This window comes from Schistocerca gregaria, chromosome 7 (genome assembly GCF_023897955.1).
Source record: "Schistocerca gregaria isolate iqSchGreg1 chromosome 7, iqSchGreg1.2, whole genome shotgun sequence".
Lineage (NCBI taxonomy): Eukaryota > Metazoa > Arthropoda > Insecta > Orthoptera > Acrididae > Schistocerca > Schistocerca gregaria.
This window is the reverse complement of record NC_064926.1, coordinates 200,245,483-200,264,161: the sequence shown is the minus strand read 5'-3', so window position 1 is coordinate 200,264,161 and position 18,679 is coordinate 200,245,483. Positions and strand designations below refer to the sequence as shown.

Below are 18,679 nucleotides of genomic sequence, written 5' to 3'. Positions count from 1 at the left end.
CTGTTTTGTAAAGTTATATCGTGTATTAAAGATATGAATCTGATCTGAAGAACAATGTGATGAAAAGTAAGACAAATAATACGTCTGGATTCAAGAACAATGGCGAAATAAATCAGTAACTGTAAAAGAATATTGGTGTTTGAGTGTTTTAAAAGTCACAACCTGGGCCAACAATCTGAACAGTTCTTGTAAATGAATTTCAGGCCCTGGGCCACTGAAAAAAATCGAAAAGAAAGATAAGTAGAGACTGATGTTTGATATAACTAACTTTCATTGGATTATTTTTGTCTTGCAAGATTGTGGTGATTTACTGGAATGAAATATGAATATTTTTTATTAATATTGTTACTAAACCACTGTGGAAGGTAGTTTATACCCCCACCCCTCCTTTCCTCATTGGTCTGCCCACCCAACTGAGGCACTGCCGATTCTAGGCAGCTTTGGCTTCGAGTACCAGGCTAGACTTCTTGCGGCCAGCCGGAATGGCCGAGCGGTTAAAGGCGCTTCAGTCTGGAACCGCGCGACCACTAAGGTCGCAGGTTCGAATCCTGCCTCGGGCATGGATGTGTGTGATGTCCTTAGGTTAGTTAGGTTTAAGTAGTTCTAAGTTCTAGGGGACTGATGACCACAGCAATTAAGTCGCATAGTGCTCAGAGCCATTTGAACCATTTTGAACTTCTTGCCCACTCAGGGTTCCTCCACACCCCCCCCTCCCCATCCCTGGAAGCAATAAGATTCAAGCACCTGTCCCCTGTGCCCCTCCTTATTCCTGACAACTAGGCGAAATGTGTGGGATGCATCCTTCGATATATGACCATGTATTCATTTTATGAATACTTCCTTTTTTTAATTTTTGGAAAATGATTCGTGGAAGAGCAGGGAGCAGTGTGTTCTGGTCTATTACTGTACATGAGTGTGGCTAACTGCGACGTACGATAGAAACCAAGCTCGACAAACACTCAATCTGTTACCAGGAAATAGCCTCCTTCTGATCTGATTCAGGGTTAGAGAAGAACAGGGAAAACATCATCCTTCAATAGGTAAGCTGAGCTTGTGTGAGGGAAGCGTTCAATGAGGCTGCTCCACACATCACTGAGAAAATGTGGGCAGGAGGGAAAAGATGGAAGGGTGCACACACATTCAGTTTTCGAGATCACTGATCACATGCAGTGAAAGCATCGCTCGCTTAAGCCCTTTTTGCACAAATGACTTTCTGTTCACAGTCAGCTTCTTAGAGTGCGTATGCTTTTCATGCCTGTACATAAATAGGCAGCCAACTGCTTCGCGAGTATGTCTATGACTTCAACAAACTACAGATTGCGTTAAGTTAGAATTCTAAATTTCCGACGGAATGAGATGGCGCAGTGCTTAGCGCATTGGACTCGCATTCGGGAGGACGGCTGTTCAGTCTCGCTCCCAGCCATCCTGATTTAGGTTTTCCATCATTTCCCTAAATCGCTTTAGGCAAATACTAGGATAGTTCCTTTGAAAGGGCACAATCGGCTTCCTTCCCCATCCTTCCCTACACCGATGAGACCAATGACCTCACTGTTTGGTCTCCTCCCCCAAATGAACTCAACTTTTAAACTTCCGAGTATATTGCACAATGAACATGCGCGGAAACAAGGAACTGGATTTCGTGCTTTTGTATCTTCTTATTCATAATTGTGTTGTTTATTTTGTTTTCGTTACACACTGGAAAGGTTGGTCAAGGTTCTTGTATCTTTCCTGCTAGTGCTTTCCTACAAGAGAGACGAAATATCTGAAAGCAAAAAGGTATTTATGTTTCACAGATAAAAAGCACGCATTATTTGTTAATAGGAATGTAAATAGATAAGAGTGTCTTAACGAATATTATTTCAAAAGTGAAAAACTCTGAATTATTCGATGAGAAAAATAATTTTCGACATCATTTTGCATTTAGCAAGAAACCAAGAATCGAAGGATAATATAAAAACGTGCTATTTGATCGTTTTGGATATTATTTTACTCGTTTGCATATATATATTTTCTGGAACAAATAAATGTATGTAATCTGAGACGTCTGGAGATACTTTTCCTATTCCTTCAGTTCTCATGAGCATTGAGAGTTTACCTTTGAAAAGAACGTTCACTATGTATTTAGCTTTGATCGTAAATTCTATTAACGTAAACTGTATTATCATTGCTTTTTCCTACATGTTGTTACTATCTTTCGATTTTTTCTAAACCTCACTTCCACCAGTCAGGTGCCAAACTGCACAAGAGACAGCTTTCAAAACAACCGTATTTTGGGGGCTGATGTGTAAACGAAAATGACCGCTCCTAAGCTGTATTGGCAATAAAGGAAATTTAAAACAAAGAATATAATTTACTTGCTTATATCTGTTTCTTCAGTGCATCATTAACAGCCTTCTACATTTCAGGAACAAACACTTACATGCTTTTCTTAGAAAATTCGAAGAAATACGCTTTCCAGTACTGAAAAACGCAGTGTTATTGCTATTCTCTCTTTGAAGCACATGACATTTCTACAATTTGTGTCCTGTTTCTGTATATCTGCTTCAATGAAACTGACCAAACGTTCAGAGTTTTCAGACGACTTGCGACAAAAATTTCCAAACTTTCCATCAATTTACGCCAAATAACTTTTGAATTTTCAATATTGACGTCACACACTGACGATGTTTCTTTAAAATTTTTCCTTTCTGTTGAAAAAAAAAGAACTATGAATGCAGCACTTGTAAATTTTAGAGTTTCGTGTTGCATTTTTATTGACGTATGTGCTCACACTGAAACCATGCGGCACACCTACGAACACACTTTTTTTTAGCGCTGCTCTCTTCGTGCCCGGTTTAGTGCTGCAAGACTCCTCACATCCAATGTAGGTGAAGTTCAAAGTACCCTGGTAATGATCAGACCTGTTTGCCAAATTAGCTGTTTCCTATTCATAAGTTTGTCAAACAGGCGAGCAGACACACAAGAAGAGTTTTCCAAATTTAACCAGACTTATGAAGCTACTGTCGATGCTATCACGAAGTATTTTAAAACAAGTTGGCATGATTTTTAATATAGACAGAGAATCTCTCACATTGATTCCAGCACTGTGTGTAAAGAAGAAAAACAAAACAAGACGCTGATCTACGGAGTGGTTGAACTTGAAAGATAAATATACTAATAAAAATCTAAAAGAAGCTCAGTAAAACTACACAGTGTGAGAACATATACATCGTCTGTGGAAGAACTGGAGAGCTTCGATTTGTTTTACTGTATTCCATTCCCTCTTGTATGTTTTACATACAATATTGACACACTTGTTACGTCTTACTGCAAGATATGCGACTGTGAAAAACACAATACCTCTGCCGTGTTGGTAATTGCAAGCTTTCATTTGTTTTTATCCATATACTCTTTAGATCGTAGTTTCCAGAATTTTAGAAAGTCCGGGTGCGATGAAAAAAGTCTTTCTCACAGGACATACGCAACGAAACATCAACACAGACAACGTCCGCCAACTTGTCAAATTTGACATCTATCAAAAGGTCTGTGTTTGAGAAACACGTCAAACACACCGCACTCCGCACTGAGACAGCATTAGTAACAAACACAATAGGTTCACTGTTTCAGTGATTGCCATCTTGATATCTTCTTTCTTCTGTGTGTTTGTATGGTTCAGATCAGCATCAGTTTCTCGAATTTCTTCTTTCTTTTTCTTTGTGTTACCCTGAAGCTTGATTTAATCGTAGTTTAGGTGGATATCCATCTTCTTCTTGCGTGTACCGCACCCAGGTCCAGTTTAAGGCGCAAGTGACACAAGCTGCTGTAGCTTATGAATTTTACGTGTTGATTTATTGGGTGGTTAAAACAATAAGGCAATACTCGATAAGTCATGGCCGATGTGGCAAATTGTCCATCTCACTCTATAGTTCTGCCACGATTAGATTACCCTTTTTACTGGTGCTAATAGTAGCGGAGAAAACGGCAGTAACTGGAATATACAACAACCCCCTGCATATCACACCATTAAGGATGGTAAGGACAATATCAGACTAATTACAAGGTCGATAGAGAGATTTAAACAATCGCTCTTCCTGCGCGTCATACGTGATTGGTACGGGAAAAAGCCCTAGTAACTGGTACAATGGGTCATAGCCTCTGCCACGCACTTCACAGTGGTTTGCAGAGCTTGACTGTAGATGTAGACTTGGTTTTGATATATTATGTTGTCTCCAAGCACTGTCGATGTTTCAGAGTGCGTCACCTACGATTTCGTATAAGCACAAAACATGAGTGAAGGTGCCAGTGCTGCGATTATAAGAGGGTGCCTCTGGATCGGAGGGTTGCGACTTCGATTACGGGTTATGTCAGAGATTTTCTTCGCTCGTGGACTGCGTGTTTATGCTGCCATAATCATTTCGTCTCATATTCGTCTATGTGGCGTATTCTAGAAAGATTTGCAGAAGACGAGGAAACAGCCCCATCAGGTTCTCCCAGCCAATAATGCCATGCGATAATTTCAATTGCCACTCCCCCTCCCCTTGCAGCTATAATGCAGGAGCAAGACACGCCTCCTATCGTTCCCGACAGCTACCACTTAAGAGTGAACTTAATGTGTAGACAGTAAATGAAGAAAGCCTCTAAGGTCGGTCCCATCAGACTACGCGTTGAGTGTCAACTTAGTTTACGCTAGTATTGCATACCTAAAGATGGAAGTACACCCATTCGTACAACATCGTGACGTCCTGCGAATCACTGAGTGTTCACTTGAACTGATAAACTGTACACATTCGGGTGACCTTTCTCCACCTCTGTGCTGCAGTTTTGGGTCTTGAATGCATTTTTAATGATGCAGGGAATAAGAAAAGAAATTTGAATAGGAAATAATTAGTATCGGTATTCCTCATTATTTCCCGTTCAAACGCATCATGTACTGGAGCGTGAGTTCGAAGGACAGAGTTATTTTATATGCTGGACAGAACTGAATTAAAATATTTTGTTTGAAAGAGAATTGCATTCATTAAAATCCGAGCATTTAACTCTAAAAAAATGCATGCATCCCTGTCTTAACATGAATAGCACAGTTATTATACATTTTTAGACATTTGACTGCTGGAATGGCGTTTATGTTAAATAATCCGACGGTAATTCAAATTTCATGCTAGAGAAATAAAAAGTATTATCCACCAATGTCAAAGGTTACTGCCACGATGAGCAATTTCTTTGAGATGGCGCAGAAGCGCATATTGATGATGAATGCAAGTGTTGTAGGTTAAGTGTCGAGCAGTGTATGAATGTTTTTACTGTAGTGTTTGTGTTGACAGTTATTTAGGACGTATTTCGCCCCGTTTTCAGATACAGTGACGAAACTCGTAGGTACGTCACGTTTACCTTGGAGTTGCATCATGTTTCCTTCTTCATTGCTACTGTGGAGTTGCATCATGCTTCTTCCTTGTGCAGTTTGACGTTACTGTTATCTGTGTTAAAACCATTGCAGACGACGCCGGCCACGCTACCACGCTTTGACCGTCGCTGATACATCTTGTTACTGAAAATGCCGGAGGTGACAGCCGACGTCGGAAAATTGGCTATAGGTTTTTATTGTTTAACTGAAATATATATAGATAATGCTTCCAAATTTTATCGGAATGTTACATTTATTATTGTGACGTGTCCTAGGTGAAATTTTCACCTCTGAAAAGAGTGGAAACGACGAGTCCGGAGATGGAACAGAAAGTAAACCTTTTAAAACTATTCTGCAAGCAATGCGACACGCAGGACGTGAACCGTTTCCAGTAATCTATGTTGATTCCAAAACTGATGATCAGGTGAGTGAAACCTTTATAATGTGTATTATTAACCGTTCGGTATGGTTTTATACAATATTGGACATGGCAACAGCTTTATGTGAAAATAAGTTCATTTGGAGTAAATGGTGTATGTGCTTAAAGCAAATTACATCCATTGTTAATTACATACATATTACGTGCACACTCATTTGCAGCTGAGAAATACACAAAGAAATGTGAGGTACATACAGCTAATATACCAATGTATATATAAATGCATAAATTTAATGGAATGATTATTACATACAGTTTTACCTCTATGTACACATATTCATAGCACATTTCTTGACTAACTTTTCATTGTTTCGACAACATAAATAAAATTCATGTTCTTTTAGCAAAGTTTCTACAGCTTTTTTCGCCTGTGTAAGGGAGCCAAGTGAGCTATTTTTTTTTTTTTTTTGACAGTTTAAATGATCTGAACTGGTTTCTGAAAGTTTCTCTGGTAGATAAACCTAGAATACATTTAGTAACTTTCTTCTGTGCCATTGGAGAATGTTACTAGGCTGATGCATTCCCACCCCTTCCTCCCCCACCAGTATTCTATACTGCCAGTGCAAGTAGAACAACATATAATAAGAGTAGTCACCTATAGTGTCAAATACTTACTGGCAATTATTTTAATTTATGTAATAAAACAATTACTCTGGAAAGTTTGCAGGTTAGTCCATCCTGTGACCCTCTTCTGTCATTCTTATCCTCTGCCTTAGGCCTAGTTTGTCTGAGATTAAAATAAAGTTTATCTGTTTTTGTTTTGTTAATCGACAGCTGTTTGGTCAGATAGTAGTATTTAGTAATTTCAACTCTTCCTCTGTTGTAATTTTGAACACCTGGTAAATTTTCACCTATTGTTATCAATATGGTTTCCTCAGCATAAAGCTCATTCTCACAGTGTGATGTGTGAAATCATTTATAAAACAGTGGATTTATATAAACAATTAAGAAAAGCTTTAGCTATTTTAAAATGCATGTCCACACAATTTCAGACATTTTTTACCAGTCTCCTTCATTCTGTCACAGTGAGAACTGTAATTTTTTGAATAATATCTAATTGTTGAAATTCCTTTGAAGATGGAGTGTAATAGTTTGCAAAGCAGACCTGTCACAACAAAATATATGTATTATATATACCAAAAAGTTTACTGTGTTGTACAGATAAACATGTTTCACTGAACTGTCATAGCATTGTCAGAATGAACTGTAGTAGAAATTAAGATTGACGAGATATTATTGCTGTGGACAGGATTAATAGTTCAGCAATGACAGACTGTTAGAGTAAACCAGGAGTTGTAATGTAAACTTGTCCTCATTTTCCCATTAAAATAGTAATAATCTACATCTAGGATCATAAATTTCAGAGGTATGAACCAGCAGCCAAATCACAACTGAAAAAGGTACAGAAAATATGGACAAGGGAAAATTACAAGAAAGCAGACGCTGCTAAGAAAGAAGAAGAAGATGCCGAAAAAAGAGCAAAAAATTTAGAAGAAGCCAAGAAAATTGTAATTAAACAAGATGAGAGTCTACCAAAGGCCAAACAGATAAAAATAAAATCTGCACCTTCGAGTTGTGACACAAGAGTAAAAATTTATGGCTGGGTGCATCGTTTGCGCAGGCAAGGTAATGTTTTAAGGGGGCATTTCCTTTCGGAACATAGTAACTACAGTTCCAATTGCTGTACAGTGAGTTTTACACTTACTGTGAATGTCTGATACCAGAATGTGCCATTTATTTATATCTGCATCTATAGTGTGCGAACCACTGTGAAGTGCATGGGAGAGGGTACATCCCATTGTGCCAGTTACTAAGTCGACCGAAGTATTGGTTTGTGAGAGTGGCGTGTTTGTAGGTGATGTTTTGATGTGATCGGTGGCTCTCTCTGGTGGTGTGTTAGGTGATGTTTCTGGTTTAGTTTGCATGTGTTGCATGTTTATAGATGGCGTATTGTTGTGGTCGCTGGTTATGCAAGATAGCATTGCACGTGTGTGGTATTGGGACTGTGCTTTCAGCAGAATATTTATCAGTGACTTAACAATTTTGGTTTTATCATTTCGATGTTATTGTAATTTTTTCCTGTTCGTCATGTGTGAATTTTGGTAAATTGCTTCTTTTATGTCTTTGGTCAGTATGAATACGACTGACAAGTTCTACAGTTTTTGGTTGTCAGTGATGAAGGGGGACAGTGTGTTGTCTCCAATAAAATTTCTTCAACTATTCAGATTTCTGGGTGAAGTCATGAAGTGTTCAGTATGTTGTGAAGAAATGAAGCTTACTAAAGTTCTGGCACCTCTGACCAGGGATGGCTGTATGTGGAGATGTCGTAAGGATAACAGGCCAAGGGAAATGTTAGATTCCAATTTTGTTGGTTTGTCATGTTTTTTTTGAGGTAGTGATGATTGTGGTCGTAGTTGTAGTTTTGGGTTTTATGGTTTGGTATCAGTAGTTTCTGTTGACCTATATAGGTCAAGGGAAGTGTCAGATTCCAGAGGATATTGTGTTTAGTGGAATTTGGAGAGTTTTGTGTAGTTGGTTTTTTTGTCATTTTGTGTGGTTTGGTATGGTGGTGTGTGTGTGTGTCTAAATTTGTTTATATTTACATTGTCCCCACCCAAAAAAACCCCAATTTCCCACGATTCTCCCGTTAGTTTCATTAGGTTTTTTGTGGAATTTGTGTGTGTGTGTGTGTGTGTGTGTGTGTGTGTGTGTGTGTGTGTGTGTGTGTGTGTGTGTGTGAGAGAGAGAGTGTGGGCGCGTGCGCGCGCGCGCTGGTTTTTCAATGTATTTACGTGTTTGTGGTCATGTTTATGTAACGTCATAGGCGCCATATTGGGTCTTAGTGTATGGTCGTTTCCGCCATATTTTGTGATGTCATGGATCAAAGCAGACGGGTGGAATCAGATGCTTCTGTATTTCCACGTTCCATTTTCATATGCAGTGCCTCTGTGCATACTGCTATTGATATAATCTTGTCGTCCCAGTCCCTATGCGAATGATATGTAGGGGGTTGTAATATATTCCTGGAGTTATCATTTAAAACTGCTTCATGAAGCTTTGTAAGTGGACTTTCTCAGGATAGTTTTTGTCTTAGAGTCTGGCCTTCTCTGTATGCATTTAATACCCTGTTTTTTACCGGTCTCTCACACTTGATCAATATTCTATGATGTGTTGCATGCATTATTTGTAAGTAATCTCCTATGTGTACTTGCATTTCCCCAGTATTCTACCAATAAACTGAAGTTAATGAAAACAAATGAGATTTTTTAGATTCCTTTTGACTCATCTTTATCATGTAACAGTCCTTGGAGGCAGAACTGACAGAACAAAGAAGTATGCACAGGTGGTGGAAGTTATTTAAATTCAGCGGAGTGTTAAAATTTTGGATATTTCTTACCTTCATTTTTTTGAACTCAGTACTGAATTTAAGCAGTTTTTTATTTAGCATTCCTGATATACATGTGAGCCTTGTATGCTGCTGCCAGTTACCTTTTCTGTTCCAGCTTCTTTTTTACTGAATAGAGGGTTTGAGCTTTCATTGAACTTTGTCCATATATTTATCTTATTTTGAAGCTTCACTGTACAGGACTTACTGTGGCATTTTAGTCAGTTGCATGTCTGCAACAGTTGTTCATACACATACCCTGTTACAATTTCTGGTCAGAAGTGACTTCAGTTATGCCTCCATGAGCATTTGTAATATTGTTTCTTTGCTGATAATGTGAAAATTGGTACTTAGTAGGGGTAGGGCAGACTGTGTGCAGCCCAGTGGCTGTTTAAATAAACTAGTTTTAAAGTGTGATGGATTACTAAGTTTCTGGTTCATTCATATGGAAGTCTTGTGGTGTACGAGCTCAGATATAGTTCATCTCCATAATAACACACAAGCATCCAGATTGTGAAGGCAGTGCAGTTCATGTTAGTGGTGAATGTTTCATAATGGGCCCCTGATATTTTTCAATGTTGATGATTGTGCCAAATGCACCAATTTCCTCAGTGGATGTTTCTCTGTTACAGAAATCACACATTTCAGAATTTATCTGGTGGTGTTATTTATTTATAAAGGAAAGTAGATTAAAAATGGAATCAGTGTTGGTAACAGCTGCAGATCATTGTCATCTCAGTTAAGGTTTTAGAGTAAGATGGGAGAGGTAACACTATCAGATTAGAGTCCAGATTATTAGAGAGAGAGAGGGGTGAGAGATCAAGAAAATAGTCTTTTAGGAAGGGTCTAGCTTCTGTTACAAAGATATGCCTTTTGCATGAGAGACAAAGTATAATGACCACTTCAAGCAGAGGAAGGTGCTCAGTGTAAACTGAGAGGTGTTGTGGAACAGAATGAATCTATAACTCTGCATTTAGGACTGGGACTAAAATTTGGGTCCTTTACTAAAGATCCAAATTTAGTTGGTTTAAGGCACAGTTTGGTTCCTTTACTGAAATACTGCGCGTAGGTGCCCCAAGACACAGCTCTGGGAAGTTGTATTTATGACACGGTTTTGCATGTACAGTCCTGACGCTCTTTCTTTTAATGATGTTAATTCTGTGAAGTTACAGTTAGTTAACTTATATTCAGAGCTTGTCTCCTGGAGTTCTACCTAATTTTTTAAACAAATTGAATCACTTTAATTATTTTGATTCAGCAATTTTTGGTAGTACTGTAAACTGCTGCTGAATGTTTATTGATTTTTGATGGACGTTAACATCTAGACTTCCTTTTCATAACTTTCACTGGGTCATACTTGTTGTTGTTTTTGTGCCAAAGTAAATTGTTTTTTTATAAATGTAAGCTAAAAGACAAGGTTCGTGGTTATCCCTATAACCTAGAAGCTTTTTTCAGTTTGCCGTTATAATAAATGCTCTAATTCATGAGAGCTGAAATAAGGGAGTTCTGTAATTCTGTTACTCACTTGCCCCATTACAGTAATCTTGTAATGTTGTTTCGCACTTTAATTTTTCATACTGTTTCAGGCCTGGAGCAGTCAAGCTTAGTATGTCGCATAGGTCATAATTTACATTGGTGGTTGCTGTACTGATTACCCCTTCAATTTGGACTATGCACTTTCATTTGTAGTTGAATTGACAGTATTGAAACCGCAGCTTTAGGGTATGGATATAATGTCTGTTATCGTTCCCCCTGCTTTCTTTCCCCTCTGTCAACTTCAGCACTGCTGGCACTGAGTTGGATTTTGTATTAATATACGACTTATCTTTATCTTGTAAACTATTCATAGAACACAGTGAACTGTTCTCAAATAAAGTTAAGCCTGTTATCAATTTGGCGTGTTTGTCAGGTAGTGGTATAAAGTGATACAACAATATTTTCTCTAATAAATGACAACCTTTCCTTATGTTCCATACCATTTTACTTTGCCCAGGGAAGGCCTTGATGTTCATCACTCTGCGTGACGGGTCTGGCTTTCTACAGTGTGTTCTGAATGACCTGTTGTGTCAGACATATGAGGCTATTGTCTTGACTACAGAGTCATCGGTCCAGTTATTTGGAACAGTCAAGAAGGTTCCTGAGGGTAAAACGGTGAGTTACACATTCAGTGTTGTATGTTAACAAACTTAATAATAAAAACTCATCATTTCTTGAGTTACTAATCATTTGAGTACTACAGACTTACTTGCTACAAATAATATTTAGTTGTGCTCTGTTTCTACCTAATCCAGCTACCTATAAGGAATATTTTGTATGTAGACTGCTATGTGGGGCAATGTTAGAACTGCAACTTGCCAATGTTTACTCTGTTCCTTCACAGCAAAGACAACACGTATACAGTGAATGTAAAAATTATTCAGTCATTTAAAATTTCTGCAAATAAGTTATTGCAGTGACAACAGCGAAGATGTGTTAAAATTGCTTTTGTGATGATAATCAATCATGTGCTTTTTCTCAGAAATATAATAGTGGTATGGTGAAATCAATTCCACTGACATGATTTTAAGTGTGAGCACAGAAGATAGCCAATACTAGGATTCTGCAGTCAATGGAGGCGTGCAGTTATGCAAACATTTTGTAAGCCAAGGGATTATCTACATAGTTCTTCCATAGTTAAATGGTGAGAACTGTGTTTCATGGAAAGCTGTGTTCAGTTGGATTCAGAAATTTGACAAAGGGCGTGAAAGAATCACAGTGTGTACTGATGACCCTCTGGAGAATTTAAATAAAGTCACATTGTAACATTTGGAAGAAATTGTCTGTGAAGATCATTCAGTAACAGTCAAACTTGCATGTACCCTAGGTAAATTGTTCTCACAAAACTAGGTACACAAGTGGCTGAATTTTCATAAAGTTTTTCCACTGAATCAAAGTAATTCTGTATGGAATGGAAGTATCCTTTGTAAAAAAAAAAAAAAAAAAAAAAAAAAAAAAAAAAAAAAAAAAAAAAAAAAATCTACGATGTCATGATGTTACTGTTAATGCTGCAACCTGCTGTACTGCTCTTAGGCATCTATGTAGGCCATATTCTTCCAGCAACTGCCCCACACCCCACCCCACCCCACCCCACACCACCCCACTGAGAGCAGATTTGATTCTTCTGAACAATAATGCCTGCCTACGCAGCAAGGCAAACACTAGTGTGATTGGAAACAAATTATTGGGAATGCTTGGTACATCCCTGACTGAACACCTACTAATTTTCATCTGTTTGGGACATTTTAAGAGCTCACTTGTTGGCTTCAACATCTGCCACAGGAAATGTTTGCTGCAGGCTTTCAAGTCCTGGCTAAACAATGAGATATGTATTTAAATTGGTAAATGTCTAAAATAGGGCCAGTGATGTACTTACATGTTGTTGGCACTTGCCATGAGGTATGACAGGAACAAAAGGTGTGTCAGCTGTTTGTGTTACACAGCCAATGAGAGAGCAGCAGGCAGACGATGTGTTTCAAACTAATATGTTTGGAAGGCAATGTGAAACATTGCTGTAAATGAGGATTATAAATTTAATTGCTTCTTGTTCCATTCATAGCTATTGAAACTGTGCTAGTATCTGCTAACCAAGGACAGTATTGCATCCCATGATATATTCGAAAAAGCAGTGAAATATTTCTCTACTCTTTGTTGCTAAGCAATCAATCTGTGCAAGCACATTGAGTAAGTGGACCAGTGTTTTTAATAAAATCATGAGAGGAGGTAGGTGGATCAATGTTTTTTTTTTTTAATTAAATCGTGGGAGAAGGTATGGGGATCAATGTTTTTGTGCAAATCAAATGTGCGACTATTATTAATAAACATTGAGCCACCTACCTTCTTCCATGATTTAATTATAAAACATTGATCATAGTCAGTTCACCACCACATCTGATACATTTTCGTTTCTCTGCAATTAATCCATGAGACTAGCACCAATGAATGGCAGTACCCTGCAGAACTAAATCAGTCCAATTTGCTGCCATAATCACAAAATGTTTCTCTTGAAACTCAGTAATACACAGAAAAACAGCAAACAAGACAATGGTTTCAATTTCACCTATTATTGCCTCTCGTTGGTTACATCAAAGACTCATCCCATTGGTTACATGAACGGATGCATTTCTAAATTCTGAGAACGAAGTAAGTGCTGTTGTGACTGCCGCTGGCACTGATCTAGACTTCAGCGGTTTAAATTTGTAGAGAAGTATGTACAAAAGTAACAGTAATGTGAAACTGTGCGTCACTTAAACAACTTCAACACAGCCTGCACCATGTGGGTCCTCCCTACCAACATCAGCTTTCTTAAATTGCTCAGGTAGAAACTCTCCCTACAACATACCTTTCATTCCTGTAACCCTCTTGGCTTCACCATTAGCTAGTCCGTATTCCTCCTACCTATCCCCTTTCCTGCTCCCACCCCAATGCTAAATACTCCCTTTATTCCACCAACACACTTACAGTCTCTTCCCTTTCTCTGCTCTCCCCATCCTGGAATCTTCTCTCCTCAAAAGAACCTCAGTGTTGTACAGGGTGTAAATTTCCATTGCAACCTCGCGTTTCAGACCGATAAAAAACTGAGTACAAACCTTGTGCAATTAGATGACCAATTTGACCCCATATCCATTGGGTACCAATACATAACAGATTTGATACTGGTGATTTTATTTCGGCTTTCAAAGGGGGTCATGTTACCTGAAGAGGTACGAGGCATGTTTTTTAAGTAAGGTCCATTTTGATGTAGACACTAGTAGTTCACGTGCATACCACAATGAGCATGTGCGTCATGTACCGGCATGCCTCAGGAACAACTGTGCTCAGTTTCAGCTCTGTAGCTAACCTGTACGGTTCTGTTCTGTGCTTTCAAAATTTTTAAGACTATCAAATCGCCCATCGCATATGAGGTTTTGTCAGCATGGAGCCTGTCTGCTGCAGAAATTCATCAACAGATTTGCAAAGTGTATGGAGATACTGTTATGAGTGAAAGCAAAGTACGTAAGTTAGTACGAAAATTCAGTTGAAGCAAGGATTCCTGAGAACAGGCTCTTCACAATTACAGGTCTCGCAAACGAATTTCCTGATGTGTCGAGATCAGAGCTTTACAACATTGTTTCTGAACACCTAAAGTTTAGGAAACTGTGCTCCTATTGGGTTCTGAAACTTCTAACAGAGGACCACAAAAACCAAAGATTTGCATGTGCGATGAAGTTCTTGATTCGTTATCACGAAGGTGGCGGCTTCTTGAGTCAGATTGTAACTGGAGACGAAACATGGGTTTTGCATATCGTGCCCAAATCGAAGCAACTGATCATGGAATGGAGACACACACACTTGCCTGTAAAGGTGAAGGCCTAACAGACTCTGTCCCAGCACAAATTTGCGGCGTTGATGTTTTGGGATAGGCATGGTGTTTTGTTGCTTGACTTAATGCAACAAGGAACCACTATAAATGCAGAAGCATACTGCCAAACTCTGAGAAAGCTTCGCAAAGTGATTCAAAACAAAAGATGCGGCATGCTGACAAAGGGAATTGTCCTTCTCCATGACAAAACAAGACCTCACACTGCAGATGAGACCCACGATTTATTGGACAGTTTTGTCTGGGAAGTTTTACACCACCCACCCTACAGTGCTGAGCTTGCGCCGAGCGATTACCATCTGTTCCTCCACCTCAAACATCACCTCAGTAGCAACCGTTACAATAATGATTATAAAGACATGAAAACGGCATTGAACTCTTGGTTATCGGAGCAGGCGGCAAGTTTTTATGAAGAGGGTATTTTAAAATTGGTTGAGAGGTATGACACATGTTTGAACAAAGTTGGCAACTATGTCGAAAAACACAGTGAAGTATGTACTTTCTGAAAATAAATTTACATTTTTGAATTAACCTTTTGTTGTGTATTTACTTTAAAAAACGTGCCTTGTAGTATACAGCCGCAATATAAAACCCCAAATGTTTCCATTTTTGATAGAGGTTTTCACACTACACAAATTACTCCTCCTGTGTGGACAGTTGTTGCATGAGAACATTCTGTAAAACATAACTGCCATTATGTATCAATGGTGGAGAGCAATATTCCCTGTGATTGATCTTCAAAGTATTCAATTTTAAAGAAGGAAAGAAAGGTATAGAAGTTCTAAACTTTTGATCATGTTTATAATCTTTATATTTTGATGTAACAAAAAAATCAGGGATATATCCATCCAGTTCAAACAATAACAATGTTTTCAAACATGATGAATGATTCTCCACTTCTAGCAGGAGTGAAAACACCCATATTTCCCTCACTGTTAGACTGTGGTTGGTTTGTGAGGGGAACAAGATTCCCTCCCTCTTTGTTCTTGCTGTATCTGCATCAGGGAACTCATTTCCTCATCCCGTGTTGAAAAGGGTCCTATCCACCCCCCCCCCCCCCTCTTCCTCCAGCAGAGTGTTAATTTCCCTTGGGTCATACAGCCCATACTAATACTGCTCTGTGCTCCACCAGTGTCAGCAAGTGTGGACTTTGGACCTCAGAATGGTATGTTCATCTTCCCAGTCATATTCACACTAATACCATCAATTACAGATGAAACTATGTGAGGAGAATCAAGATAAACAAACAAAAAGTTTGTATTAATCCATTGACTCTGGCTGCAAAGGACCCAGTCCACAAACCAGATCGAAAACGAAATGGAATGGACAGTATAGATCCATTGGTTTCCAGTATGAGTTGCTTAAATGAATGGTGAACCAGTGGCTCTGTTGATGTCTTTAGGTCTTGGGGGGGGAGACTTTAGTCCAGCTCCCTGTGCTGATTTTTGGAGCACCGGTCCACAATTGACTACTTAATATAAGGGTAGCTTTTGTCCATTGCCAACAACTCATCTATGTCTTCATTGACTGAAAGAACACCTATGATAATTCATGGCATGACACCTTATGGCCGTACTCTGTTGGACCTCGTAGCCTAGTGGTAAGTCATATGCCTGGAAATTGAAAGGTCACTGAATGAAATCCTGGTTGGTGCACAGATTTTTCAGTATGTTTTAAACTGACCTTCACCTCTCAACAATGTTAGGAGTCACCAGAAACGACATGTGGTTTGGATCCCACATTAAACTGTAAGTTCCTTTTTCTTGGTTGGGTAGCTGGGGTATGTTATGGACACACAGGTAGCAGAAGTAGTGTCGTATTCAAAGACTTGCATCAGGCCCCTGAGCCACATGAAATTATTATTATGGCATTACCACACTGTATGAGACTCCTTCCTGGGTTTTAATCAGAATTTTCTCCCTCTCCAATTATTTCATGTTTCATTTGGTGCATCCTACAGTACCCTCCATACACAGAAGAATGAAGTCCCACAGAGAATTGTCCTGAGTGTGACCCATTTTCTGATAAGTCACTGGAATCCCATATGCTTTGACAGCTATGATCTCATTGTTCCTATAAGTCATAACTTCTGTATTTACTGCAATTATTCAAGCATGACATGCTGGACACTATCTACCAGGCACCATCATCAACATCTCATCTGTGTCTTCATAGACTAAAAGAACATGTATAACAACTCGTGGCATGATACCTTTTGACATTACCTAGTCGGACCTTGTTGTCTAGCAGTACAGTACATGACCGGAAACCGAAAGGATCCCATTCTGTGACTTCAGCACTCTGCCTTCTTTTGCCTTCTTGTACAGTAACTGGAGGGCTGCTAGTCAGATTCAGAAGCTGATTTCCCATCACAAGACAAGCCCTAGAGAACCTCTGGCTGTTTTGAGGCAGGTCACCTCCATTGCAATACTATATTTTACAACTTATCATTGTTTTGTATTTATTATTATTTTTATTATTTCCTCATCTTTTTACCTGGTTCTGTGCCTCAGATGAAACTGAAACAATCAAATTGGCTGTCCACCATTTCTCCATGTGGAGTCATTGAGGCTTTGATTATTAAAGGAAGATGAGGCCTTATGGTTTGGTCTATTTAACCTCAATAATAAATCAGCCAGTCAAAATTGTGAGTAAGCGTGTGTGAGAGAGAGGGAGGTGGGGGGGATATTGCTAACATTTTGCTTTTTGTTATAAAGTTAAGTTGTTTCCTCTCCTATATAAAGTTTTATTTAACAGTATAGATTTCTTTATTTCTATGCTGATAAAGAGTTCTTATTAATGAGCAGGGTACTTTGGCAAATTGTCTAATTTTTAGTGATATTGTTAGTAATTTTTACCTACATTGCAGGCACCTGGGGGTGTTGAACTTCATGTCGACTATTGGGAGCTAATTGGCACAGCCCCTGCAGGAGGAGCAGATGCTGTCCTCAATGAAGAAGCCTTACCGGATGTACAGTTAGACAACAGGCACATTATGATTCGTGGTGAGAACACATCAGCAGTGCTGCGTGCACGATCCGCAGTGCTGAAGGCATTCCGTGACCATTATGCAGACAGGGGCTACTGTGAAGTCACTCCACCCACTCTTGTACAAACACAAGTTGAGGGTGGTTCAACTTTGTTTAAGCTTGACTATTTTGGGTAAGTATATTCAGGTTGTAGGTCTCAAGTTGTGGGTAATGACTCTAGAAAGTTCTCTAATTTTGTAGGGAAAATATGACCCCTGGTATCTGATGTAGTTGACAAAACTAAATGCTATGTCATTTTAGTTGAAACAGCAGCCAGCCACAAGCATGGTTTCAAAAGGTTTATTTGAATCAAACCATGACTGGTTTTGGATTCCTAACAAATCCAGCTTCAGATGGTTGTTACAGGTTTCATTGCTTTCTTGCTGGGGCCTCACTTCCTATTCACTTGCTTGCACTGGGGTAGACAAAAGTTTCTGTTCACTATTTGGTAAAATTTACTAGAGATTTAATTTTTTGTGACCTCTATCAAAGTAAAGGTTTTAAAGTATGAAATGCGGCGAAAACTTTGGATGCCGTATGATTCTGTGTAACAAAAACACAATGGGATTTTGTCATCCAGAATCTTCACCTCATTTCACATTTTAATAACTGTAAAACTTTTATAAATGGTTTGACAGAGGTCATAAGAAGTATCTCTCTAGTAAATTTTACCAAACAACAAACGCAAAAATTCTCTCTCCTAGTGCAGCAAACCAATAACAAATACAAAATTAGGCCCCAGCAAGAAAATAACAAAACCTGTAACAACCATCTGAAGGTGGATTTGTAAGAAATCTGAAACCAGTCGTGGTTTGATTCAACATCTACATGTATACTCTGTAAATCACATTTAAGTTACCTGGCAGAGGGTTCATCGAACCATCTTCCCAATTTTCTATTATTCCAATCTTGTATAGTGTGCAGAAAGAACAAACACCTATATCTTTCCGTACGAGCTCTGATTTCCCTTATTTTATCATGGTGATCATTTCTCTCTATGTAGGTCGGTGTCAACAAAATATTTTCGCATTCAGAGGAGAAAGTTGATGAT

The 18,679-nt window shown here is 38.8% G+C and overlaps 1 protein-coding gene across 1 annotated transcript in view; it reads left to right on the top strand.

Annotated features, from left to right (window-relative positions):
- Positions 1-4,268: 4,268 nt before the first annotated feature.
- LOC126281355 (asparagine--tRNA ligase, cytoplasmic) overlaps positions 4,269-18,679 on the top strand; it is a 35,212-nt gene continuing 20,801 nt past the window's right edge. The window contains exons 1-6 of the mRNA XM_049980264.1: positions 4,269-5,352; positions 5,474-5,570; positions 5,656-5,804; positions 7,184-7,445; positions 11,198-11,355; positions 17,469-17,761. Coding sequence (XP_049836221.1) covers positions 5,531-5,570; positions 5,656-5,804; positions 7,184-7,445; positions 11,198-11,355; positions 17,469-17,761 — 902 coding nt within the window. The 5' untranslated portion in view covers positions 4,269-5,352; positions 5,474-5,530. The remainder of the gene's footprint in view (positions 5,353-5,473; positions 5,571-5,655; positions 5,805-7,183; positions 7,446-11,197; positions 11,356-17,468; positions 17,762-18,679) is intronic.